The 27,674-nt window shown below is 43.2% G+C and overlaps 1 protein-coding gene across 4 annotated transcripts in view; it reads left to right on the forward strand.

Moving 5' to 3' along the window:
* SPEN (spen family transcriptional repressor) overlaps positions 1-27,674 on the forward strand; it is a 71,602-nt gene that overhangs the window by 10,103 nt on the left and 33,825 nt on the right. For all 4 annotated transcript variants that reach the window (XM_069780386.1, XM_069780387.1, XM_069780388.1 and 1 more), the window contains exons 2-3: positions 12,911-13,231; positions 16,568-17,044. In XM_069780386.1, the coding sequence (XP_069636487.1) occupies positions 12,911-13,231; positions 16,568-17,044 (798 nt within the window). The remainder of the gene's footprint in view (positions 1-12,910; positions 13,232-16,567; positions 17,045-27,674) is intronic.

A 27,674-nucleotide genomic window follows, 5' to 3' on the forward strand; every position in this document is an offset into this window, starting at 1 on the left:
CGAAACACCTGAGTGTGTGCCTGGCTCTTACTGGGTGCTTGTCAGCAGGGAATATGGTTTCCTTGGGCTGACACCTGGCTTATGCTGAGTATTGTGCTGCCAGTTGGTTTAGTCACAGGAACAAGCACTTTCTCCAAGGTGATGGTAGCAGTGAGTCACGAACCAACGCAATAAAATTTGCACATCTGTATTTGGGTGACTGGCTGGTGTGGCAGTACGGGAGTGGCCAGCTTAAATACAGGGCTTTGTGCAGGAGGCTGGACTGGCTGGGAACTGACTTCTTTTTCAAGGTGATGGGGCTTTTTTTCCTCCCTGTTTTCAAGATTGGAACCTTTTAGGAGTAGGTGAGCTTTTGGGGTTGGCGGCTTGACCGTGCCCTTGGATTCATGGCTGCTTTGTATTGGAAATTAATTTCAAGTTGTTGAACCTATTGGCTGAATTGAAGCCGGTCACTCATTCAAACCAAGTTGTGATTCAAGGGGGAAGAGCAATCCTGTCACTTGGGGTGGTCTAAGAAACTGTGGACAGATAAACTTTTATTTTCTTCTGAAATAGCATTTTCTGGAAAATATAGAAAACCTTGGAGAAGAGGTTATGAAGTTTGTGTTTGACTGGAGAAGTATGAACCAGTGAGCACCAAGACTTAACGAAGCCTTAAGATCATACATACTTAAAGTACTCTGCAGCATGGCAAGGAGACCATAATGTTATGACTCTGCATTTTCCTCCATCTGCTGCTGAATACATGCAAAGCAGGGCTTGGAGAAGTAAAACTGAGATGGGGAGTTACCCTTTCATGTACGAATGAAAAACTTGATTAAAATCAAGAGATTCCCCTACAGTTGTGATGCAGTGCATTCTTAAAATCAAATCCAAACAAATCCTAAAATCGGTCACGCAAAAGAACAGGGTTGAGCAATTCCTGCGCAGAAAGCATTTAACGTAGCCTATCGCCACCAGTATTTTTGAAGCAAACCTGCAGATTGTGCTTTAAGCTGGAATTAAAAATGCCCTGGAGATGGAATTCAGCAGCTCTGTGTCTAGCATGTAGGAACGTGATACCGCGCATCTGTGTAGATTGGAGGATAAAGAATCATAGCGCATCATACTTGATACAACACAGCTGAACATGCAGAGTTTCTACCAATTTTTGCTAATCTTTTCAGGCTTCAACAAATAGTCATGTTTATTCTCATCTGCTTGGAGAGCAAGATTGATGTGATCTTGCCGTGCATATATATCTTCCCTAATCAATTTTGAACACATTAGCCAGTTTCAGCTATAGTTCATTGTGAAGGGGGTACTTGCAGTCTCAGAGATACAATGTTCCTTTGAGTTTCATGAAAACAAGCGGTTTTAATAGAGGAGAGAGACCTGATTAGTGGCCCCATGGAGAGAAAAGCTGCAGCGAGAGTGCAACCCTTATTAGACATTAAAGAATCCACATGGGAGAGAGGTGTTCCTGACCGTGGGAAAAGCTGCAGTGGGAACTGGAAGTTATTGGACGCTGGAGAATTCGTCCTGAAGACGTGCATCCATAAGAAATGAGTCTTCATTATTTCTGCTCACAAAGTCACTTTGATTTCTTTTTTTTTTTTTAATAATGTATATACCAATAAGCACTGCTATGGATGCTTGCATGCTTTTCCTTAATTACGCAGAAGTGACAACTAGGAAAAGTTTCTTAATAACAGAGCTTCTGCCTCTTTTCTTGCTGGCTGAGGTGGCTGTGCAAATGAGGAACTTCTATCATTCAGCTACATTTAGGCAGCTTTAACTTGGTAATTTTGTGTTAAGCCCTTCATTATAGTTCGGTCAAGATTTGCCTTCTGACTGCAGCCTGCGGATGGTCTGATGCAATGCTGGGTTCGCCTGACGTTGCGGGCAGCGGAACTGCTGACTTGGGCGAGGATATTAAATACAGCCCAGCTAGATGTTGCTGAGGACAAGCTGAGGCTTTTTTTTTATTTTTACAGCTTCATGTAATCCCAGTGCCCAAAGCATGGGTTCATCTCCCCTTCTGTCATCTTCGTCAGGTTGAAATGTTGCTAGGACTCCTTTTGAACGCTATTTCATGTTGTAGGGGTGTTGCAGTGGAACCAATCTATATCTCAAGGAATGGGTGTATCTATATTCAAGTTTCACCTGATGCGTATGCACTAGAACAGCTTATCTGTGGCAAATTTTTTTGTTGTGGGGGTTGCAGAAGATTTTCCTGCTGTGTTGACTGTTGGAAGAAGTAGTTGCTACTGACAGTGGCAACCATGAATCAACGGTTTTAAATATTCTGTTTCTTCCCTCTCTGGTGGTACATAATAATTTCATTTGTATATTAATACCTCAGCAGTATCCAAACGGTGACTTTGCAATAAAGATATAAATAAAATGTCTTAATTGGGAATCACTCTTACTTTGTGTCTTAAAATGGAGCATTTAGCTGAGCTATAAAGCAAGAAGCGAGCGCTTATTTCAGCACAGAGTTATCTACTGGAATATCTGATATGTGAAGCATGTTGCTCTTAAATAACAGAGGCATCAGAAGTATCAGTGAATGTGCCTATGCTAGCTTTTTAATTTCCTACTTTGTCATCTCTTAGGGAGGGATTACGAGTGTAGACAAAGCCCTAGCTGTTTTCAGTGCATGGCAGTAACACGTGCTGTATCTCATTAACAAAACCCCCATTTGTAGTCGGAGTTGGGAGATTTCCTGTTGAGTGCTGTTGGGGGCTAAAGGGAGCTGCAAAGTCTAAGAGTGGTTTGGGTTTGAGTAATTTGGGCAGTGGAGCAGGAGGGGAGAGCTAGGAGCATCGTGTTGAGGACTCACCCCAGTCATGTAAGCAGTCTGACTGAGCTCTGTAACTTGGTTGATGGTTTCTGCTGCTGAATTTTGAGGTTTCCCTGAAGGTGTTTATTGCTAAGAGGAGGTGTTCAGAGAATGCCCTGAAGATTGTTGATTTTCTCCCCCCAAAGGTTGCAGGGCCAATAGAGATCACTCTAAACAGGTTTTAAAGCATCTCAGATTGCAATCTAGAAAATTATGGGAGCTCAGTAATTAGGGCATGTTTCTGAATCATTGCTGTCACAAGGTCTGTTCTCGGTATGGCTTGAAAACCAGCACTCGTTGTGATATGAGGAGCTTTTATTTTGCCTGGCTTTGGGAAGGTAAAGGTTTTCAAAGCCTTACATTGTGTGGATTTATTGCTCACTGATGAGCTTTCCTACTCATGATCATCCAGAATGCTACCCTGGCTGCTCACGATGGCTTATCGTTACAGAAACAGCAGTTTATCTACAGCAGTTTGTCTACACCAATGCTCACAGTACGGACAACAGACAGGAGGAGCTGGAAGCCATTGCGCAACAGGAAAACCGTGATGTAGTTGCCATCATGGAAACATGGTGGAATGACTCGCACAACTGGAGTGCTACAATGGATGTCTATAAACTCTTTAGGAGAGATAGGCAAGGAAGGAGAGGCAGTGGGGTAGCCCTGTATGTTAGGGAGTGTTTTGATTGTCTAGAGCTTAATGATGGTGACAATAGGGTTGAGTGTTTATGGGTGAGAATCAGGGGGAAGGATATCAAGGCAGATATCATGGTGAGAGTCTGTTATAGACCACCCAGCCAGGAGGAAGAGGCAGACAAAATATTCTATAAGCCGCTGGGAGAGATCTCGTAATCACTAGCCCTTGTTCTGATGGGGAACTTCAGCTTACCAGATGTCTGCTGGAAATACAGTACAGCAGAGGAAACAGTCTAGGAGGTTCGTGGAGTGCGTGGAAGAGACCTTTCTGACACAGCTGGTAAGCGAGCCAACTAGGGAGGGGGTCCTGCTGGACCTCTTGTTTGCAAACAGAGAAGGACTTGTGGGTGATGTGATGGTTGGAGGCCATCTTGGGCATAGCAGTCACAAAATGGCAGAGTTTTTGATTCTTGGAGAAGTAAGGAGGGGGATCAAACTGCCACCTTGGATTTCCAGAGGTCAGCCTTTGGCCTGTTTAGGGGCGTGGTTGACAGAGTCCCTTGAGAGGCAGTCCTGAAGGGCAAAGGAGTCCAGGAAGGCTGGACATTGTTCAAGAAGGAAATATTCAAGGGGCAGGAGCAGGCATTCCCCTGGTGCCGAAAGATGGGCTGTGGGGGAAGACCACCGGCCTGGCTAAACAGAGAGCATTGGGTGGAACTTGGGGGAAAAAAGAGAGTTTATGACCTTTGGAAGAAGAGGCAGGCAAGTCAGGAGGACTACAAGGATGTTGTGAGGTTATGCAGGGAGAAAATTGGAAGGGCCAAAGCCCGACTAGAACTTAATTTGGCTACTGCCATAAAAGACAATGAAAAATGTTTCTATAAATACATCAGCAACAAAACGAGGGCTAAGGAGACTCTCCATCCTTTACTGGATGCAGTGGGGAAACATAGTGACAAAGGCTGAGGAAAAACTGAGGTACTTAATGCCTTCTTTGCCTCAGTCTTTAATAGTAAGATCAGTTGTTCTTGGGGTACCCAGCCCTCTGAGCTGGAAGACAGGGAGCAGAATGAAGCCCCCATAATCCAAGGGGAAATGGTTAGCGACCTGCTATACCACTTAGACATACACCAGCCTGTGGGGCCAGATAGGATCCGCCCAAGGGTACTGGGGGAGCTGGTGGAAATGCTCATCAAGCCGCTTTCCATCATTTATCAGCAGTCCTGGCTAACTGGGGAGGTCCCAGTTGACTGGAGGTTAGCAAATGTGACACCCATCTACAAGAAAGGCCGGAAGGAAGATCGGGGGAACTACAGGCCTGTCAGTCTGACCTCGGTGCTGGGGAACATTATGGAGCGGATCATCTTGAGTGCCATCACGTGGCACGTACAGGACAACCAGGTGATCAGGCCTAGTCAGCATGGGTTTATGAAAGGCAGGTCCTGCTTGACTAACCTGATCTCCTATGACAAGGTGACCTGCTCAGTGGATGAGGGAAAGGCTGTGGATGTTGTCTACCTAGACTTTAGTAAAGCCTTTGACACCATTTCCCACAGTAAACTGGCTGCTCATGGCTCGGACAGGTGTATTCTTTGTTGGGTAAAAAAGTGGCCGCATGACTGAGCCCAAAGAGTGGTGGTGAATGGAGTTAAATCCAGTTGGTGGCCAGTCACAAGTGGTGTTCCCCAGGGCTCAGTATTGGGCCCAGTTCTGTTTAAAATCTTTATCAGTCATCTGGACAAGGGGATCGAGTGCACCTTCAGTAAGTTTGCAGACAACACCAAGCTGGGCGGGAGTGTTGATCTGCTTGAGGGTAGGAAGGCTCTACAGAGGGATCTGGATGGGCTGGATTGATGGGCTGAGGCCAACTGTGTGAGATTCAGCAAGGCTCAGTGCTGGGTCCTGCACTTGGGTCACAACAACTCCATGCAACGCTACAGGCTTGGGGCAGAGTGGCTGGAAAGCTGCCTGGTGGAAAAGAACCTTGGGTTGTTGGTTGACAGCCGGCTGAGTGTGAGCTGTCCGTGTGGCCAGGAAGGCCAACAGCATCCTGGCTTGTATCAGAAATAATGTGGCCAGCAGGACTAGAGCAGTGATTGTTCCCCTGTACTTGGCACTGGTGAGGCCGCACCTCGAAATGCAGTTTTGGGCCCCTCACTACAAGACAGACATTGAGGTGCTGGAGTATGTCCAAAGAAGAGCAACGAAGCTGGTGAAGGGTCTAGAGCACAAGTCTTACGAGGAGTGGCTGAGGGAACTGGGGATGTTTAGCCTGGAGAAAAGGAGGCTGAGGGGAGACCTTATCACTCTCTACAACTACCTGAAAGAAGGTTGTAGTGAGGTGGGTGTTGGTCTCTACTCCCAAGTAACAAGCAATAGGACAAGAGGGGTGGCCTCAGGTTGCCCCAGGGGAGGTTTACATTGGATATTAGGAAAAATTTCTTCACCGAAAGGGTTGTCAAGCACTGGAACAGGCTGCCCAGGGAATTTGTTGAGTCACCATCCCTGGAGGGGGGACATGTAGATGTGGTGCTTAGGGACATGGTTTAGTGGTGGACTTGGCAGTGTTAGGTTAACGGTTGGACTCAAAGGTCTTTTCCAACCCGAATGATTCTATGATTTTGTGCCGAGAAAGGTAGAACTAGAGAGGCATTTAATTGGTTTTATTTTTAGCTGTCTTTAACGCAGTGTAGCAGCTGGAGATAAGGAGAGCCAATACCATACATTGAATCTCCTCTCAAGGCTGCTGGAAGTGCTCCATACATTGCTGGCAGCCTTTGTGCTGGTACCCTCGTCCCAGTGGGTTTTGTCACTTAAACGTATTTCTTGAGAAAATTGGGGGAAGATCAGGTGTTTGGAGGAGTGTTACAAAATGGTGCTGTCGGGCTTTTCAAAGGGGCTCGTGCGTCTATGTATATTAGAGAAATACTTGCAGTATTTTCACCACAATCCTGAATAGCCGGTTTTCAATTTTCAAGATATAACTGAAAGGCCTGTGCATTGATGTGAGGGATTTCTGATGTCCTGAGCGTTCTGGTGCGCTAGCTCCCTTGCAGAGCGTGCTCTGGTGCCCTTGGGAATGAAGGTGCCTGCCTTCAGCCAGCTTTGGATCAGGCCCTCAGTGATGAGACGTTGCATTGAGTTGTGCATAGTAAATACTGCTTTTGACCTCCCTTAAGCGCAGCTGCTAGCGAAGGCCAGCAGCCGTGTGTACGTTGCCATATTTGTCGTTAAGCATTTGAGATATCGTTTGACAAATTCTCTGGGGGTGAGTGACAGTCCTACAGAGACAAGTGATTGTGGCTCATGGGGTGACAGTTCCCCACATTTGTTGAAGTTGATTTTCAGTGTAGTTTTCCAGGACTCTGGAATTCTGCTTGTTCTTTCTATCAAGATACATTTCAATTAACTTGCGTTATTTTCAACCCACCCCTGTGCACATGCTTCTTTTTGGTCTGTCTTTGGTTTTGCTGTCTGCTATAGATCAGTTACTGTATTTATGATAGGACCCAAACCCAATAATGCAGTCTGTGCATTTTTGAGTGCTTTTTGTTTAGATTCCTTTATTCTTGTATATTTGTAAGTTCTCAAGTCTTCCTTCCGTGCTAGGCACATGATGATATTGTCAGATTCTGAACTGATACTCTGCATTACTTGAAGCAGAGTGTAATCCCAAAGACTTGTGCTGCTCAGGTCTGAAGGTGGTGAAATACTGTCTCAGACCACTCTTGATATGAAATTCCCTTTCTAAAAATATTTAGAAGTATGAAAATAGTTTTTGTGGCAAGTAAAGTATGTGGCTGTAATGAATATGAAGCATGGAACGTGGTGGTATGTAATTTTCTTAGGCCAAGCATGTTACAACTATTATATGGTATATTTTTTTATTATATTAACACCGTCATTGTGATCAATTACAGTGCCTTATTCTTTACAAATGCCTGTGTAAAGACACAAGTCCCTTTGTGTTGCTGGAGCTTTTACAGCGGTGAATATTAAACACTGCTTTTGTTGGTGGTGTGGGAGGGAGACGCTCACTGTGCAGTTCATGGCGTGAGTTGGTGATACTAGAAGCTGATGCTTAACTCAGAGCAGGATTTCTTCAGGGTAGGTGTCACCATGGCTTGGTGTCCTGCTGCTGCTGGTAAGACTGCAGTGCAGTGGGTTTTGCTGCTCTTCTGGCGTGTTATTTTGCGTATTACATGGGTGGGAAGTAGCCGCATGTGCTGTTGCAGTGGGCCAAGTTCTTAGACTGTGAAATGAATGTCCGTGGTAGCAGGAGACTGATGTTAATGGAGTTCAGCAGCCTGGCTAAAAACTCCCTGCGGAGCGGGCGATGGCAACCTTCTTTATGGCAGCTTTAGTATTTGCACATCTTGCATTTCCCTCTATCTGGAGCAGATCTGCTTTGTACAGGACCAGAGTAGCCCCTAGCATGGGATATTTGGACTCATTTGGAGTTATGAATAAGGAGAAGAGGTGCAGACATCTGGTTAAGTATTATTTCAGGTCACATTATTTTGTTATGAAATAACAACAAAGCAAGAGGAATGCGATTGGCCAAGAAAAGCTTCAAGCTGTGCGAGCGTTTTACTGAATAATGCAGGCTGGGGCTTGCCTGGTTTATATAATAATGGAGGAGGAAGGAGTTTGAGCGTGGCACGGAAAAAATCACCCATGCTTTTCAGATGGCTAAAAGATATCTGGCTTTAGTCAAAGTGAATCCAAGTGAATCCAAAATATTCAGATGTCCTGCTGTATCAGGAGGTCTTGTCAAATTATGCTCTTAATGAGCGGTGCAGAAACAAGCATGAAAAACTCCTGGGTTATTTTTGATCTTGCAATGTGTCTTGCATTTAAAAGTATCTGGAGCATAGTGTTGTGCCAGCTTCTGAATAAAAATATGGTGAAGTTTTTTACACCGGGATGTAGCTGACCTGCAGAATTCTGCAGTAATGAAAATGGTTGGGATAAGAGGTCTTCAGAAGCTCGAGGGGAGCTTAACATGAGAAATAGGGAGGTAATATGATTTAAATATGATTTAAATGCAAAAAGCAAATCTCCCTGATTTCGACCTACCTTTTCCCATCATGTATATATCATTCTATAAAGATCCTAATCAGTTTATAAAATATTGTGGCTAAATGGTAACATTTGCTTACTAAACATTTCCTGGCTGGCTTTCTCATAGTCCATCCTTTGTTTAAAATTCTTTTGCTTGAGAATAGCAGAGACTGGGCAGAAAAATGAATGTTTGGAGTAAGCACCCAAGAAGAAATGGTTAATTAGAAATGGAAAGGCAACGGTGCTGAGGGTGGGAATACCCCCGTGTAGGGAAAGTTGTAGAGTGAGGGATGACTTCGGCTGTGTTTGGGTGACACGTCGCCCCTGGGGAGGAGGAACCAGCCTGGCCTTGCATTGGCGGAGACTGCGTTTCCCAACCCGGCCGCGCTGACTGCTGGTACGGGAGGAAGAGCTGGGGAGGAGGAAGAGCTGGGGAGGAGGAAGGGCTGGAGAGCGAGAGAAACATGCTGAGGAGCCATGCCAAGAGCCCAGAGACATTTCAGCTGTTTGAATATAGAGGTGCTTTGATCTACAGTGAATAAACCGATAATGCTTAAATTATGAATTCCTTTTCTTTGTCTGAAAAGCTGGATTAGTGTGGCTTTGTTCAAGCAGTGATTATCGAGCAACTTTTTTTTCTGAAAAGGCCACTAGATTTCTGTTTACAGCTGGGTGCTGCGATCGTGCTGTGCTGGTGGAGGGGCTCAGTGACATAACAGCTCTCGCACGTCCTCGTCTCCTCTGCTTCGGGTTGAACTGTAAACCCCTCCAAAAATATGGCCTCGGCCGCCTTCATTACAATATGGAGCTAATGATTAATCGGCATGAGTTGCAGACGGGAAGAGGCGCTAAAAAGCCTTGTTTTTGTTAGGGCCTGCGGATTCCAAGCTGAGCGAACACGCCTCTTTGTTTTCTGTTCAGTCTGCCAGTGATTGTGAAACACAGCCTTCTTGGAAAAGGCTGACGCACAGGTATAAAGATACGAGGTGAAGGTTGAGAGGAGCCGCTCTGCGAACGTTACCAAAGGTCGTGGCGATGCCTCCCCTTGTCTTTTGTCCCCTCTTCCCAGCCCTCGGCATCTGGACAAAGGTTGCTCCTTGGAGCGTGTTCGCCTCCATCTTGCCTTGTGATCTGCGTAATGAAATGGCATTATTGCCGCCTCTCTTCGCCTGGCCCTCCAAAAAGCATCTTTTTTTTTCTTTTTTTTTTTTTTTTTTCTTGTAATGTATTATTCTGCTGCAGTAAACCCGTCTGGTGATGCAGCACTGCAGATCTCCCCTCCTCTCCCCTCGATGCGGTCCTCCTCCCAGCAGCATCTGCCAAGACGGGAGCAGCTCGGAGAGACGCCAACGGGTGGGGCTGGGTCGGATCACTAGACAGATTAATCTTCACGGTGGGGGACCGAAGGATGTGTGTAATCACAGGACCACGTTGGGGCAAGGAAAATGCAAACCTTCCTCTTCCAGCAGCTGTCCTTGAATACTCAGGGCTCTCTCCTCGGTTTTCTTTCATCCCCCCACTTCTGCTCCCTTTCTCCTCCCCCCGTCTGCCTCCCTCGCTTTCAGCAAAGACGATTGTCACAGATTATCCTCGGTGCTCGTCAAGGGTACGGTGCAGGGCACCAAAGCGCAGCGTATATTTATGTATCTGGATAACCGACGGATTAAAACGCGCCGTTTCCGAGTGGGGTGATTTAGGAGCATGGCTGCAGTGGAATACAGTAGTAGCCTCCCCCATCCATTTCTTATTCAGAAAAAAAAACCTAAATAATTTTTTAAGTAATGGCAACCAAGGTACGCTTTTCCCAATATAAAAATTAAGCTCCATCTGCAAGAGTTGTGCATTTGCTGGGTAATTTGTTGGTACATGGTGGGGATATTATGTCGATGTTCTGTATCTTCTGCGCTTTCTGGGCAGCATTAGCTTGAATATTTGAACATTTTAACACATTTCTGGATCTTCTGCAGCAAAAGAAAAATAATTGAGGTCTGTCTGCGCGTGTGTTCCAATAACACATACGTGTTATGATTTCAGAATTAGGAAATAATTGTCAGGATGGTGAGCGGGAAGTCTTTCAGAGCCCATTTCTGATGTAACTGGCAGGCAGCACTTCATACAAAGTAGGCTGTGGTGACTGCAGTCAGAAGGTCAATTGGGATTTTAGTTTTTTTGAGTAATGCTTAGATACTGTTCCCCCCCCCCCCCCGAAGATTGTAGACAAAGTATGTGCTTGTTGTTGCCAGAAACTGAATGTGTAAACAGTGAGCAAAAGGAGAGTACATGTTCTAACCAGTCACTTCTGTAACTACATTATTTAGAAGAAAAACTCAATGGGTATGAGAGTTAGAGCACTCTGTCCTATCACCTCTTTCCTTTGTTGTCTGTAGAGAACTGGCACTGAAACGCCTGTTAAAGGGTGATGCTAACTAGGATACCTAATTATTTTTCATATTTTTTGTCGCATTCATTCATGGCATGAACATTTTTTCAAATAGGCTCTTTCCTGGTTTCCTTCCCCCTTCTTCCTTTCCTGTTTCTTCTCTCTTTACATGTGCCCCATCCAATTAGGCCATTTTCTTCCTTGCACAGATTTTATTAACCATATCTTCTACTCTTCTGGTCTTTCTAAATCTTGCCTTTGAGGCAAGATAACCATATCCAGCTTCGGAAGAGTGCAGACTTCCAGAAGTGTCTTTCCTGCAGTACCATTTGCCATTATTTGCCTCTTGCAGCTTTTAATTAGAATAAAAAATAACCATTGCATCAGTTTGGTATCACAGGTTAGGAAACTCCAGAGAGTTAACGTCACCGTGCTGTACACGAGTACAAAGGTGGCAAGCTCTGGTTTGGACAGTTTAGATGCAAGAATGCACGCCATATGCGACGTTGCCATTTTATGCCTAACAAAGCACTTCTTGACTTGAAAGATGCTCTTGTTTGCATGCATATTCCTTAATGGACAGTGCGCTGTATTCGGTGGAGTATAAATGAGAGAAAATGAGATCTAAATCCAAACCTGACTATGTATAAAGTGTAGTAGGTCAGGTTGGAGTGAGAAGCCAGCAGTCAGTGAGGCAGGTTTTCAAATTGTATTTGAGGATTAGTCATCCAACAGCAATAATGGAATTTTAAGGTGTATGGAAAGCCATGCGTAAAACAGAGTCAGATGCAGGTTCTGACAGCATTTGCTCCTCAGACAGGCAGTTGTATTAGCTTTTTCCTACGTGTATAGCTGAAAACAGCTTTTCTTGTTTAAGATCTGTTCAGCATTGTGCTGCCTTTGCGAATGGAAAATTTTTTGCAATCGTTCTTCATAGAGTTTACAAAGATTTCTTGATTAGTTTTTTAATTTGTGTGTCCCTTTCCCATTTGTCAGTGCATTCAAAAATATGCTTTACCTCTTTTTGTTGTGGATTAACAACTGCAGTTAAAAGCCCTTACCTGTTTTGCTCAAAATCTCTTGGCTGAGAGGAATGAGCAACCAAAATGCAACCTGCAGTTCTTGGCTGTTTTAAAACGTTGCTATGTTCATATTTCCCATTTTATCCTTTCTGCTATCAGTTGATGCAAGTTATTTAAAAAAATTTTTACATCATGTTTTCTTGTGGACACAAACATGTTTGATTTTTTTTTTTACGTAGACATTTACTCATCCGTAAGTGCCTGTGTTGCAATTACTTTACATACATTAAGTAGGGTGGCGTCACGTTCCCATCAGCTTTCCTCAGCATGCCTGTTGTGCGGCTTGGTCCATGGCAGGGGATGTAAAGTTGAACCCCAGAAGCACCCCACTCCGGGGGTGCCTGTGTCAGCCACATTTCAAAAGTGTCCTGCGAGCCTGTTGTAAATAAATGGGTTTGAGATCAGGAACAAGGATCAGAACGAAGACTCTTGTTTTAGTGCTGAATGGATTAAATATAGATCGGAGTAGTGGAATTGCTGTGTCAAGGTCATTTTTTTCTTAAGAAAATTGTTGGGATGTCTTTATTTTTACTTATTGTGACACAGTTTTGTTTTAATTATGTCTTGTTCATCAGATTGAAAATGAGAAGGGCTGCTCTAATTGCGAATACCTTTCTATTTCTTCAGCTGCTGTTGCTGTTATTACAAAAAGGGCAATCTCATGGTAGGCTAACCAAAAGAGAGGAGTTTTAAATATAATGATAGAAAGTTTAAATGGCTTTTTCCCCTCCACAAATGGCTTTTCCCTCTTCTTGAAAAAAAGGTCTTCCAACCTCTACCATGCTTTGAGGTTGATTTTCCTGCCATATGGGAAGGGCGAACGGTGTGAAACTGATGTTGATTTTGCAGGAGGCAATGTTGTTACATGCGGTCTTTTTCTACCAGCACTAATATATGTGCTCTGCTTTGCCTTTCTTCCAGATATGGACGTGTTGAAAGTGTCAAAATACTCCCTAAGAGGGGGTCGGAAGGTGGAGTGGCAGCATTTGTGGATTTTGTGGACATCAAAAGTGCGCAGAAGGCACACAACTCTGTCAACAAAATGGGAGATAGAGACCTACGGACGGATTATAATGAACCAGGAACCATTCCCAGTGCTGCTCGGGGATTGGATGATACAGTTTCCATAGCATCTCGTAGTAGAGAGGTTTCTGGGTTCAGAGGAGGTGGGGGGGGGCCCACTTACGGCCCCCCACCATCGCTTCATGCACGGGAAGGACGTTATGAGCGGAGACTTGATGGGTAAGTTCCAAGGTTTCTCTAGGCAGGTATTTTGTATTTGATATGGTGAGAAACACAAACTCGTATCTAGGGCCCCCAGATGGATTTAAAATTTTGGGAATTATCTATGTTTCCTATTTTGGGTTGGAAACGGAAGTGATTTCTATCCCAGTGGCTGGTACCTTGTGGATCCATAGAGGATGTTTTCTGCAGCTGGTTGGATATCTACACTTGAAATAAGGTGGTTTTAAGATGGAAGATTTCCTTTGGCCAGCATCGATATTGGAGTTACTCTTTTCTAGAAGTAATGATTCCATTTCTTGGATAATATTAAGGCCTTGCTCGGATGTATCCCTGCTGCCAGATGGAGCTATCTTAACTCTACAACATGTGGTGAAGTTCTCTATGGAGTATCTTCGGAATACTAGAACCTAAAATTCTGTGAAAGCTTGATGCCTAGTTCTCAGTTCTCACTGTACGCAGTTGGTATGTTAATTGGATTGTCACCACAAAATTTCTAGTAGACTTTAATGATGCAGCCCCTTGGATTCTACAGACAACACTTAGCCATGGAAATAACGCTTGGATGGAGAAGACCGAAGGCAGCTTGTGACGCTTCCATTTTGGATCTACATCATTTCCAAGTTATTGGGATTATTCTTTCTGATGGTATTGGCAAAAAGAGATGATGGACATTACTAAATTTTGGAAATTATAGTGTTTTTTTTTTAATGCTGGGATAAGAACTACTGCCTTGAATTTATTGGATGGTATACAGTCAAGACGCCAATAGCCATGGGGAGTGGATTACTATCTAGTCTCTTAAAAAGCTCTTTGCTACTCCACATTAAACATACTTTAGTTTTAAGGACGTGGTGCTAATACCAGTTTGTGGATACACCAGTGAAAAATGACTGGGCTGGATGGTTACAAAGGCGGCTAGAGGATGCCTGCTGGCCAGCAGCGATGAGTGCCCTCGTGCATTGGGTGATCTTCTACCAGCTGCTTGATTCAGACATAGGGCTGGAAATTAAAATAATGGATCTATTTAAGTGCCTACTGTCTCAAGAAAGAAGTCTGGGGGTTTCAGAGTTATGGTTTCAGTCTGGGACTACTTCCTTCCAGTGGAATTTTTTTTTTTTGTCTTGTCACTAAGATTTTTTTTTTTCCTTGTTGGTTCATCCAAAATATCATTTGACACCCTTGCCCATTAAGAAGGTGGATTACCCCTGTAAGAGGGGCCAAAATTGGGGAAGTTATGTTCACAATTCTCTCCCTAGATTTAATTGGGAATATAGGTCGTGTTTCCACACTTGGAAAAGGTTGGTATGTCCTGCCCTGTGTATATTAGCCCCTCTCCTAACCCAAGTCAAACCCTCTCTTTCCACTAACTCCAGTAGTACTTAGTACTAATAGATAAATCAAAAAAGCACTGTAGCCATTAGATTTTCAGCTCTGCTAGCTCCTCTGTCTGTCTTCTGTGTCCTTTTCATGGATAAGGACTTTGTTCTTTTATGTCAGCTATATAGCAGTAACCCTCTAGAAAATACTGCTTTTTCTCTTACCTCATTAAATCAGCTTTCACTGATTAACACTTTGTAGGATGCTAAATGCAATCGTTTATAAAATTGTTGATCTTGGTCCTTCAAAAGGGGGAAAAAGAGAGAGACACATTTCCGTGCCAGATCCTGAAATATCTTTCAAAATGCCATTGTTGCAAGCAAGAGATAATGAAAATAGAAAGGCAACAATGAATTTCAAGCCGATGTATAAGTTAATGACATTTCTGTTGCACTGGTTAGGTAGTTTCTTATATATAGTTTGAGAGAAAAAATGCAGGCAAAACATGAGCTAGCTCTGTAGAAAGCTTGAAAATTAGTTATAATTTAACAACAGAGGATGAATATATTTAGAGGATTAAGGATCTAGTGATTCATTGGAGAAGGAATGGAAGGAACTTCCTGAGATGCTAATCGAAAAAGATTCAAATCCCATTTTCAGTTTATAAAAGATACCTGAAGTATTTCTGCCATTTTAAATAGAAGACAGACTTGTGATGCAGGAGAGGAGGAGGAGGAAGCACAAGGCAGAATTGGGTTATTAGGATTCAGGGGATTTAAGTGACTAATAATTGATTCTGAAGGAAGAATCTGAGAGAGAAGGCTTAAAAAAAAAAAAAGGTTGAAATGTCCTTCATAAGATGGATAATTAAATTTTTAAATTAACTTTGGCTACCCTGACATATTTAGAATTTTGCAAGTATTTTTTAAACATTCAATGAAATCATTCTTGATCTTTCATTTTGTGGACGTAACTTAGACATACCATCCTGGTACTTGTCTAAATTAGACTACTAAACTATTTGCAGTGTTCTTTTAACTTTATCTGTCAGTTTTACTATCTCTTTATTTGAGAGATCACACTAACTGTCTTAGAACATAGAGCCTTCCTCAGTTGACATACAAAACGTTTGAAATACTGAAACAAAATGGACCATAGCTACTTGAAAGTAGTGTGCTTGTGAAGATATAAATTCTGTGATTGCAGTAACAAGAACAGCCTCAACAAACAAAAACATCTACTGAAAACTTTAATTTATACTCCTTGTGTAGGGTCTTAGTGTCTTCTAGGGGCCTGCACCCTTGCAGTTTTAAGTATTCTGACATTATTTAGTGTATGCAGCTTTGATGAGAATCAAGTGTAGCAGTCTGATAAAAACAAAATTCCCTCTAAGAGGATGAAATACTTTAGAACAGCAGCAAGAAAACCCCTAATTTTCTGGGTCTTCTCTATGGGCTATGCTACCCCTTTTGAAAGCAGCTTCTTACCTCTGGGTCATGCTTTGCACGGAGGCTTTCATGGCTACAGCCCAATTTGTGATGCCATTTTTGCAGAAGGATAATTAGAAGAGCTCCAGTAATTACAAAATTCCAGAAAAATTTTTGAAGCTCTTTAGCAAAAATGGAGGGGAAAAAAAGAAGTTAATTATGATGTCCACAAACATGAAGTTTTTGTTGTTTACTGAATTTAAAAGAAAAAGAAGAAAACCAAACACAACTTAAATGAAGTTTCTGCACTGGAAAGCAGTATTTTTTTCCTGTGCAGGCAAGATGCTGGTCATGAAAGCCTGATATTGTGATTAAAACAAAATGATTGCTCAGCTTTGTTGTATACGAATGTAACTTTGGAGTCAAGTAAAATGTTAAGTTTGTCAGTGTTCGCTTGATAGGTTTTTGCTGTTTAGTGGAGAAGCAGTAGCAAAAATAAGTTCAGTGCTGATGTGAATGTTTGCATGATATGCTTTTAGTTGTGCTTGCCCCTTTCTGATGAAGTATTTTTCCCCCTTCCTAAACGCAGGGCTTCAGATAACAGGGAGCGTGCTTATGAACATAGTGCCTATGGACACCATGAGCGGGGGACGGGAGGATTTGATCGGACGAGACATTACGATCAGGATTACTATAGAGATCCTCGAGAGCGGACTTTACAACACGGGCTCTATTATACTTCTCGGAGTCGAAGTCCAAACCGTTTTGATGCTCACGACCCCCGTTACGAACCTAGGGCCCGGGAGCAGTTTACATTGCCCAGTGTGGTACACAGGGATATCTACAGGGATGATATTACACGGGAGGTACGAGGCAGAAGGCCAGAGAGGAATTACCAGCACAGCAGGAGTCGGTCGCCACATTCGTCCCAGTCCAGGACCCAGTCCCCGCAGAGGCTGGCCAGCCAGGCGTCCAGACCCACCCGCTCCCCCAGCGGCAGCGGATCCAGGAGCAGATCTTCCAGCAGCGACTCCATCAGCAGCAGCAGCAGTACCAGCAGCGACAGGTAAGGTCACTGGGCGTTCTCGCCCAACCCAAAGCGACCGTCCCATGGGTTTTGCGGGTCGTTTTCCGAGGCACGGTGAGGAGCTGTAAGCCCGGGCTGTGAAAATAGAAGGTGTTTCATGGCAAAGCATTATTCATTGATGTAGAAGTAAACCGGCGTGAAATGTAAAAAGGCTAAGTTGGCACAAAACAGATCCAAGGGGAATGCTGTTGCTGTTGTTAATTATTTTCCATGGTGCATCTATAAGGCGCTAGCTAGTCATAGCAGGGATGTGAGGACACGAGGTCTTGCTACGTACACCCCGGCTGCTGCCTGCGTGCTTGGAGAATGGGGTAACTCTTTGCTTAAGTGAGGGAATAAGCAAATTTTAAGGTCAACTACTTTTTACAGGACACATTTTAAAATACTTTGGGAAATGATGGGTGGTATCGTTCAGTCTCCTCTCATTCCCTGTCACCACTAACATTTAAAAGGTTGATGTGTTGCCTTTCCATTTTTTCCCCTGTTGCCTCGCAGCAAAAATCGTAGACTTGGAAGAATTAAAAAAAAACAGTAAGTCCAAGTATGCATTTCCTAGCAATACACCCATGTCCTTGGTTCTGTAATAGCAGCGATAGTTCTATATTTGTGTGGCTTTATAAACTACATAGAGGGGAAAAAAAGGGTGCTAGAGCTAATCACTGGATTTCTTTTAATAATTTGAAAATTCATGTTGAAATGCCTCTCAGATACTTAGCTTTTTAAAAGCAAATTCACCCTAAGAGTGGAAACCAAGAAGCTGCCATTGTACAGATAAATTTTTTATGCTCTGTTTGGTGAAGAGCTCTGCTCTTCAGAAGGGTTTGCAGAATTGGAAAAGTTTCTTTGCATACCAGTTCTTTTCCAAAACTGAAAATATTCATTAAGTAAATAAGTACATCAGTAAAATAAATAATCAGCATTTGATTATCACTATGAATGGAATTTTACTACTGGTAACTCTCTAATCAAGGTAATTATTCTCATAAAATCTTACCTGCTTGAACATTGGACCTTCTGGGAGGATTAGATGGGCTAACACTGAGGAGAGTGTGCGGAAGTGAAAGTGAGGAAATTAGTTTCTCCTCTTCTGATTTCCCCGCCCCCCCTGATGTCTAAAGAACTGTGCAGAGTTTTATTTACTTTTAATTACTGTTTTCTCCTCCTGGATTTAGAAATCCAGGTCCCGTCTTGGTGCCTCTCTCTCCACCTGCTCCCCAGCCTTTAGAATATTTGAAAGAACTTCTAGGCTGCTTTAAAGGCTTGTTTATTATTTCTAACACCTCTCTCTCAACAAGATCTTAACACTTTAAAGACAACCCTTTGTCAAAGATTTTCACACTTGCTACAGCTTAAAAAAATTGGTGAGACTTCCAGATGTCTCCAAAAAAACCCTAGAGAAGATGAATTGAAAGAAGGCTGGGTTACATTTAAGGTTTAAAAAAAAATCCCATGCAGGAAAAAAAATCTCTCTTCTGGTGCTCCTTTGCTCGTTGCAGCATGGATAGAAGGGAGTCCAAGAAACTCGTAATATTTATAAAATGTCGTTGTTGGGATGTCGAGACGGGATGAAATACTGTTCTGAATTTGAGAGAACTAAATATGATCCCACTGGAACAAAGTCTTAAGATTTAATCAGAAGATAAGCAGTGTCTGCTGTGCCTTAGCATTTCATTTTCTTGGCAATTTCTAGTTGTAGTAATGGAAAACTAGATGATACTCTGGGAGGAAAAGGAAATAAAGATTTTTTTTTTCTTATTAATACAGTAAATTTAAATTTAATAGAGCAAGTAATGGAATCTGGTGGATAGTATATTTCATTTTGAAGGATCAGAAAGGAGTTTTACATGTTTCTAAGCAATGAGTTAGACATTAATAAACATTTAACCATATCTTTACTTTCTAAAGCAAAATCCTACCTGGCCTTGAAGTCTTTTAAAGCACAAGTGGACTTTTCTGTTTATTTGGTAACACACTTTGAGTTTAGCAATGTAAATATATAAACCCCTGGTACCCTGTGGTGAGCGAAAGCTAGCTCGCCCCCTTTTTACTGGGAAGGTGCTCCTACTCACAGTGCAATAGATTCAGGTTTGACATACCCAGACCAGGCAGAAATTTATTTGCATCTCCAAACCCCGAGCAGTAAATTCGGGCTGTGTCATCCCCAGATTGATTTACCAAATTCCCTATATATTTTTCATTTCTAGAGTGGGATTTATCTGGAATAACTAAGGACAGTTTGTTATTGTCTGAGAAAGAATTCTTGCAATTTCTGTAGTATTTTTCAGGGGTTTTAGCAAACTGGAGATCCTCTTATGGCTTTATTATAAGTGGAATTGGCCGATTTTGTGACGCTGTGAAATTATCAAGGTCTTTATGACACTGACTTCTGCTGAAATTGTATGTCTTGAAGAACTTTGTCACTCAAGTCTCATCCTGTCTCTCTCTCAACTTAGCAGGGTGGAAAATGCAGAACAAGTTGTGTTCACTTAGAGAGGTGGGTCTCTTACCCACGCTCCTGTGAACATTTGGGGACAAACGCTGGAGCCTGTGGAAACTCGTGGGTGTTGCACACTTGTGAGAATTTTTGTGTGTGGCACCATCCTTCAGGTGCTGTGAAAAATGAGCAGAAAGGTGGCGAAGGAGAAGTTTGGGCTTTGTCCCTTGTGGTTTTCAAAGAGCTGTGTGAAGTAAATACGACTTTCATTAAATGGAGATGATTTTCCTGGGCAGTATTGTGAGGAAAGATGCTCTGCAGATTGTTTTAAAAAAAATGAAAAAAGCCTTTATTTCATAAAGGTTTGGTGTTCGTTGCATTGGATCGCAGCTAAGCTTTGCTTCAGATGTATATTTGGAGGCCTTTGGAAGGGATATGTAATGGAAGCTGCAAAGGAGTAATTTAGAAGATAAGACCAAAAAGAACACGTTAAAAATAAACCATATTCTCTGAAGCAGGGCATTATTTGGTGTATTTTGTGGCCTCTCAGAAGTTGCTCACCAGGCTGAGTGGATGGATGCTTTCTGGTGGATGTGGAATGCTTTCTGCGGGAGCCACTTTCTCAGATGGCATCACCTGCATGGATTTGAGGAAGAGTTTGTGTTCTGAAGTCTTCTTAATGTGAGATTGCTCATTCCCTACCCATGTTATGGAAAAGGGTCGTCGGGGTTTTTTTAATCACCTTGAAAGAGCAAAAAACCTCGAGAACGATACTTGAATTTCCCACCACCAGAAGCCTTAATTTCTGAGTTTCGTTGATTTGAATGTGCACCACAAATGATCTGTTAGCAAACATATTTTCTGTACTGTGTCATGGAAGAAGCTGAATATGCATGGGAGCTGTGTGATCCCATAGGAAGCAAACCAGATTTTGTTTGTGCCCTGCCCAACCTCTTAGAAGGCCGCCCCCCCCCCCCCCTTTTTTTTTTAGTAGAAAAAGATCTTTTCTAGGCTGCTTGTCGAGGTGTTCTAATGGGCTAAAAATTTTTTTCTGTGCTTTTTTTATTCAGTTTTGTAATGTCAAATGGCTTGACACATTTCTTACTGTTCCATGTGTTAGTGATTATTTTTAAAGCTTTACTGCAGCGATGTACCGAACCACATGGCACTGAGCAGCGGGACGTTTCGGTTTTAAAAGCTGGGCACGTGGTGAAGTACCTTGTTGAGATGGGATTTAAACTGACTTACAAAATCCTGGCAGAAGTGTTTGATTTCCTATAGGTGATGTCCAGAATGTGAAAGTGTGAACACTGCATGTGTATGTGTGTGTAAATTTATAGAGAAATGACCTGACATTTCCTTTTGCCACCTTCTTTATTTTTTAAGAGTGCTTATTCGGTTGTCTGATGTCAAGGATGCTGGAGGATTTACTAGTTAGATGAGTAATTTCCTATAGCTTGTAATGTAAAATAGATCTTGCTCTGGAATTAAAAAGCAAGTTCAGCTTAGATGCAAAGTGACTTTATTTTTACCAGGATTTAGGTGAACATAGTCATTCCTGTAGTGTGGAATTAAAGCAATGGTAAGAAGTTGCATATACAGTAGTCTGAAAATTTATTTCTTTCGGTAATTGTGATAGCTATATTTAAAAGTTCTAAAGACAAGTGGGCAAGGGTTTCCTAAAGTAATTAGAGATTGTTTTTTAATTTTAGATTTCTCTTGTGATGAAATTCTTTCTGGAGCAATGAGTTACAGTTGGAAAGGAATAACTGTTATTTTATGTGTCTTAATGTTGAACTTGATGATCTTAAAGGTCTTTTCCAACCTAATGATTCTAAATAAACTGATGCAAAATACTGCCAGAATTTCAATCATGGGAAAAAGAGGCTCCCTGAAACCTCGCATGGATGCTGCAGTGTATTTTGTCAGGGACTTTCTCAGCCTGTTCAAACTGAAGTGAAAGCAGAAAAAAGTGAATTTAGTTTCATTACATAATGCAAACCTTTCCCTACCATTGTCTTCATCTCCTTTTTCCCCCCCGCTTAGTTTGTCTGCCAGCAAGTGATGAATCACTGAATTAGAATGGGATTTAGGGTTTTTGAGTGGGTTGAGAGATGCCTCTGCTGGGGACAGCTGAAAAACCAGGAAGAACGAGGTTAAATGTAGCTGTTCTGTCTTTATTTGACAATCTGTGAGTTGGCCTTTGTTGATTTTAAATAACTCCACATAAATTTTGCACTGTAGAGACCACCTGAATATTTTTAATCTCTTCTGGTAGGCCGACAGGGTTGAGCATGCTCCTATTTGTATGCGAAAAAAAATTCGGCTAAGATTGGGGGGGGGGGGGGGGGGAGGCATGGAGTAGGAAGACTCCTTTTCAATTACCACAAAGCCAACAGTAAATCCTCCAAGAGTCGGGTGAAATACCTGATCTTTACCTTTTGTTCACATAAAGCCATGTGCTGCTTTGATGTTTTCTCTGTACAGGGAAATGTGAATTAGAGAAAAGAAAATTAAAAAAACCGACTCAGATACTCTCAGGTTTTTGTTACCAACTGTCGAGCATTTTCACTTTGTTCTTGTGTTTCTGCTCATGTCAGCCTGTGCTGCTTCTCATCTAAATATAACCTAGACCTTCCTCTTAAAACTTTTTCACCCTTGGGAGTAGATCAAGTTTCTTGAAATTGAGCACAGGCAGAAAATTTTCAGATAGCTTTGAACACAGAGAGGGTATTTTTGTGCCGAAGAGATTTAAAATACAGAAAGCAAACCTTTATACCCTCCCTTCTCAAAAACGGCCGAAAAAGACTACCTGTACATGCACGCACACGCATGTTTACACATAAACAGATCCTCCTATGGAAAAAAAAAAAAAGTCATATATCGCCCGGGATCTAAGATCTCCTCGCAGCTGGCGAGCAAATGGTGTCTCCGTCCCCTTGGGACGAGAACCAGCGACAGCCCATCAGTCACCTCAGCCCGGAGGGCGGCGAAGCCGTGCTCTCCCGCCTGAGCCCCGCCGCCGCCGAGCTGCTGACAGAGCGCCTGGGGGAGGGCGCCAACTCGCATTACCTCATCTGTATACTCTGGAGTGATCTATTAAAAATGTGCGTTGCATAATAGATTTTTATCTCGCTCTGAAAATCCACCGCTTTAGGTCGCCTCATAGCCTCTGGTGGCGGCGGGAGCCCGTCCCGGCGCTGTAATGGCGGCACGGTCGGGACAGAAAAGGCGGCCGGGGCGCAGGCCCGCCTCACCCGGGTGTTTTTAAGGGAAAGGCGGGCGGTTTCCCCGCCGCGGTGCCTTTGTGAGGGGGGAGGGGGGGGGCACGCAGCCCCAGGCCGGCGGCCGCCTCAGCCCCCCCGGGAATGGGGGGGGGCGGGTTGTTTGTGCATGAGAACCGGTCTGAACCGGCGGGAGCCGGCCGGGCCTGCCGCCGCGCCGCCCCCAGGGCGGGGCCACCCGCGCCGCCCCTAAGCCGCGCTGGAAACCCGGCGGTTAAAAATACATCAGCTTTCCACAAAACCTTTTTTTTTTTTTTTTTTTTTTAAACTGCTAACGCTGGAACGGCTTTCGCTCTTGCGTGAAGATTTTTTCTCACACAGCGCAGGAAAACGCCGCGGTTACGCAGTGAAACAGCAGCGCCTGTGTAAAAGTGAGGTCTGAGGGAGGTAACCTGGCTCTCCGTCTCAACCTTTAAGTCGCTTTTTATTTTTGAAACCTTCCTTCAGTGCCCGGCGCTCTGCCCAATCTAGAAATTAGCAACGGTTTCCCCGCCAGAGGAATGAGCCCCAAAAATCCCCCAAAAGGGGCGACTTTGGAGCCTGCCCCCACAGCTTACCACCACCACTGCCATGATATGAAGCAGGTAGGATGCAGTTGCGAAATAAAATAGAAGTTTCAACATTGCTAGCCCCTCTGGAAGAACCCACACCCCATCTTTTTTTATGAATATACAATAAAATCCTTTAAAATATTGTTATCAAGTTAAGTGGCTTTTTTGTTTTATACACAGTTTTCTTTGCATGAGCTGCCCCCCCAAAATGGATGTTTTGCTGCAATTAATATTGCCCCCATCCCCCGCAGTACTCCCAATAATAGTTGGTAATTGCTGGCTGTAAATGACAAAGCAATTAAGCTTCTTCCTAAATTTGCGGGAGTAGGTGTTTATCTGAATCTGGTCTGTCAGTCTTTGTTTCTGTAGCAGGGCCCAGAAGCTTAATTGCTGCTGCTGCTTTTTCAAAGTGTATTTGATTTCTTTGCCTCTACAGGCAGAGAAAGATTTCCGTCTTTTTCCAAATTAATTTCAGGAAGGGAGTCTTAAAAATGCCTCATGTTGGGGATGGATGCAAATGGAAAGGGGTCCTAGAAAAACACCTCTGTTTTATTACAATGCTAACTGTTTTGATCGTCTCAAACGATTTTACTGTTTTGCGTTCTGTTAAAGAGATATTTTTTTTAATGCTGTAAAGGCTGCTTGCAATTGGATCAGAGTCTTTGTTAGCAAATATGAGGATTTCTGGCAGCTAAATCCTGGACCCTTGTGTGAACCTGCCTTATGCTCTGCTGAGGGAGGAAGACCTGCCGTGTTTTAAAAATAACATTTGTAAGTCACCTGTGGACAGCTGCAGGTCTGCAGGAGCTGGTATCTGGTGTGAGGTTTGGCAATTTCAGGTCTTCCTAGTGGCCTTTTTTAGGAACAGTGGGAAAACCCTGAGCCGTATGGAAGGCAGTGCTCCTGCCAGCATTCGGGGATATGTTGTCCCTCCTGAGTTTTGCATTGGGCTGTTCGTTAAGCCCAGGGGAGCTGCTAAAAATTGGTTTTCTTCCCGCGGGCGTGCTGAGCCTGAGGAAGGTCTGGTGCTGTTGGTGGATTGGGTTTGACTTGGGGATTGTGCACCCGTGCATTAACAGAATGGTCACCTCTAATTGCGTTTTTAAGGCTTTGATTTCCTTCCAAGTATTTTGCTTAATCATCTTGAGTAGGCTGAGGGAAGGAAAGAATTAGCTGAGGTCAGGGAAGTTGAAGCTGCCCGTGTTACTTCTGAGAAGCCAGGCTTAAGTCTGAGGGATCCTGAAGGCAGGAAGAAATCTGCCTCCTGTTCTCTTCCTGCTGTACACAAGGGGAAATCAAACCCTGAAAAAGCCAAACAAAACAGTGCAATAGGCTGTGTTGGGTGCCTCCCTCTGTGTGAATGGTCCAGATTCCCCTTTCTTTGAGAGAAGTACAGCTGGGATGCGAATCATGGCTAAAATAGATTAGAGGGATCATAGTCTAGAAGTGCCTGCTTGTCTGCACTGATGATGAAGGGAGTCTAGACATATGGAGACACATACATTACTGGCACCAAAAGGTGGAGGAGAGGATTCCCTTCGTAAAGACCTTTGGAATAATGGGCAGTTTAATAATTTCTAATGAATATTCACATGGGGGGATGAATAGCAAGAGAGGAAGGCTGTATTGAACACTTCCTGAAAAAACAGCAGTCATTACAATGATCAAAGGAAAAATACAGCCACTGCCTGTGTTCAGTCATATGTGTTTCCATCAAAGCGTAGACAGAGTGTGCCTTCACATTTTGAAGGCTGGACTTGCAAATACAGTGATTCAGGGTTGTTTCACAAAGAGGATGTTTTTGGCTCTGCCAGAGGCATGGATGCAGACACTGTAGTATCTTCAGGAGGAGAACCTTCCCCTTAAAACCTAAGGGCCGTGGGAAGAGTTCTCTTCGAGGTGTATTTGTGAGACCTGGGCATTAACCTTAAAAACAACTTTAGGTGGAACATGCTGTGCCTAAACTATGGTCACAGGGATGTGAATTAATGATGTGGCTTAACCCCAGCCAGCAAGTAAGCACCACGCAGCTGCTTGCTTACTCCCCCCCCAGTGGGATGGGGGAGAGAATTGGGAAGAAAAAGTAAAACTCGTGGTTTGAGATAAGAACAGTTTAATAGGACAGAAAAGAACAAAATAGTAATGATAATAATAATAAGAATTGGAATATACAAAACAAGTGCTGCACAATGCAGTTGCTCACCACTCGCTGACTGATGCCTGATTAGTCCCTGAGCAGCGATACCCTCCCCCCAGTTTATATACTGGGCATGACATCACATGGGATGGAATACCCTGTTGGCCAGTTTGGGGCAGCTTTCCTGGCTGTGTTCCCTCCCAACTTCTTGTGCCCCTCCAGCCTTCTTGCTGGCTGGGCATGAGAAGCTGAGAAATCCTTGACTTAGTGTAAACAATACGTAGCAACAACTGAAAACCTCGATGTGTTACCAACCTTATTCTCATACTAAATCCAAAACATAACACTATACCAGCTACTAGGAAGACAATTAACTCTATCCCAGCCAAAACCAGGACAAATGGTAAATAAACCTTATTGGGGGGAAAAAAAAAGAGTATTGTCCCTCAGTCTTTTTCCACTGAATTGACCATGTAACTGATGCACTTAGGTTTGCCCTTAATGTCCAAGCATCAAGCGTAGTCCATCTGCGACGTTGCAAGTACCGAAACCACTAATGATGACATGGGGGTTTTAAGTGTGAAAGCTTCTTAGCAGATGATTAGATATCCCGCTCCAGATCATTACGGTCAGCTGGTAATGCTGCTTGGAGAGGAGGACACAGCACCTTTATGAGTGGAAAATCACAGACTCGGAGAGAAGTGAGGGCTTTGAAGTTGTCTAGAGGAGAAACAATTTGTATGTGCCAAGTCATAGTACTAATTTTTTAAAATCAAAAGGCATGACTGCCTGTTGTGTGTAAGGGAAGCAAAAGCTGAGTTTCCAAAAGGAGGAAGAGGGAGATGTGTACTATGTAGATGCTGTATTAATTAGAAAAAAAAAAAAGAAAACCTTGCATTATTATTTATTAAGTGCCTAATACAAGAACAAAAATAGCCCTTTTAGTGTGTGTGGCATTAAGAAACAAGACTTCTCTGTGAATCCCTCCTTCTCGCAAGAATCCTGTAACAAAGGTAGGGGACCTCTTCCTTCGTTTCCCGATGCTTGCTGGGTTTCAGAAACAAACACCCCATCTCCTTCCAACCACGAGTCCTCTCTCCTGTTTGGAGAAGTGAAACGTGGAGCCTTTCAAATACTTCTCTTTGAAAAATGTCCAGGGTTCAGTGTGCAGTTCCTTTATTGAGCTCAAGGCAATGATTTTAGCTAGGAGTCACTGAGAAATCTAGGATGGCTGCAAAAGTACCTTTTGGAGAATCCTTTCTACAAGAGAGAAGTGGTTTTCAGGGCCGTCTCCTCATTTCTTCCACAGTTGCCTTATATTCTCCACAGATGCCCAGAAATCTTCATTGTTTTCATACCTGGGCAAAAATATGAAAACCTTAGCAAACCCTTTAGAAATCAGGAGAATAATTAAGGCACATCTCCAGCAAATCCTGGCAATAAGGGCATTCATGTATTTTATTATCTTTCGTCCATTTGAGAGTAGAAAGCTTTTCTAGCATGATAACATGTGAAAGAAGGCACTGTTCTCCTGAAAGTGAATTCCCAAGAATGAACAGCACCAGGTCCCCATGGACAAATGGTGCTAGGCTGGGCTGATTGAGAGAGGCAAAGTGCCCTACTTATTCCGGCTGCTACAGGTTTGACCTCCTTGTATCATCTGACACCTCGTTTGGTAAGAGGTTGCTGCAAGATCTCAAACCCTCAAATTATGTAAGATTTACACAGTTGCTTTGAAGTTAGTCCCTCCCTTCAGTGTTTGTTTACTGGCTGGTATGTCCTGTTGTCTGGATTGTGAAGGATGAATAGTCACAGAAAGGAAGCTATCGGGTTAGTACAAATTTTCTACTCATCTTTGCTTTCTAAACACGCGTGGAGCTGTGTTTACCCCTGTTTCAGAGTCTGGGAATACACCGAAGACGTCCTGCGCTGGTTGGGGCTTTGCTGGGTAAATGCTGGCTTGTAAGTTTTCTGTTTGTTTGTTTTGAGGTGGAGGGAAGGAGGAATGGTTTGTTGTGTTGTTAGAGGAGAAACAAATAGATGCTATCTAATGGTTGTTTCAGAAGAAGTTCATGTTGGTGTTGCTTTTTAATATGCAGTTTCCCTGTAACTTTCAGAAATCACGTGTGAAGAAAGGAGGATGCTTAATTAATACTGTATGTGTGGCTTACAGACTATGCCTCGCTGTGCTGCTATGGTTTGG

The sequence above is a fragment of the Haliaeetus albicilla genome, chromosome 4 (assembly GCF_947461875.1).
Source record: "Haliaeetus albicilla chromosome 4, bHalAlb1.1, whole genome shotgun sequence".
Taxonomy (NCBI): domain Eukaryota; kingdom Metazoa; phylum Chordata; class Aves; order Accipitriformes; family Accipitridae; genus Haliaeetus; species Haliaeetus albicilla.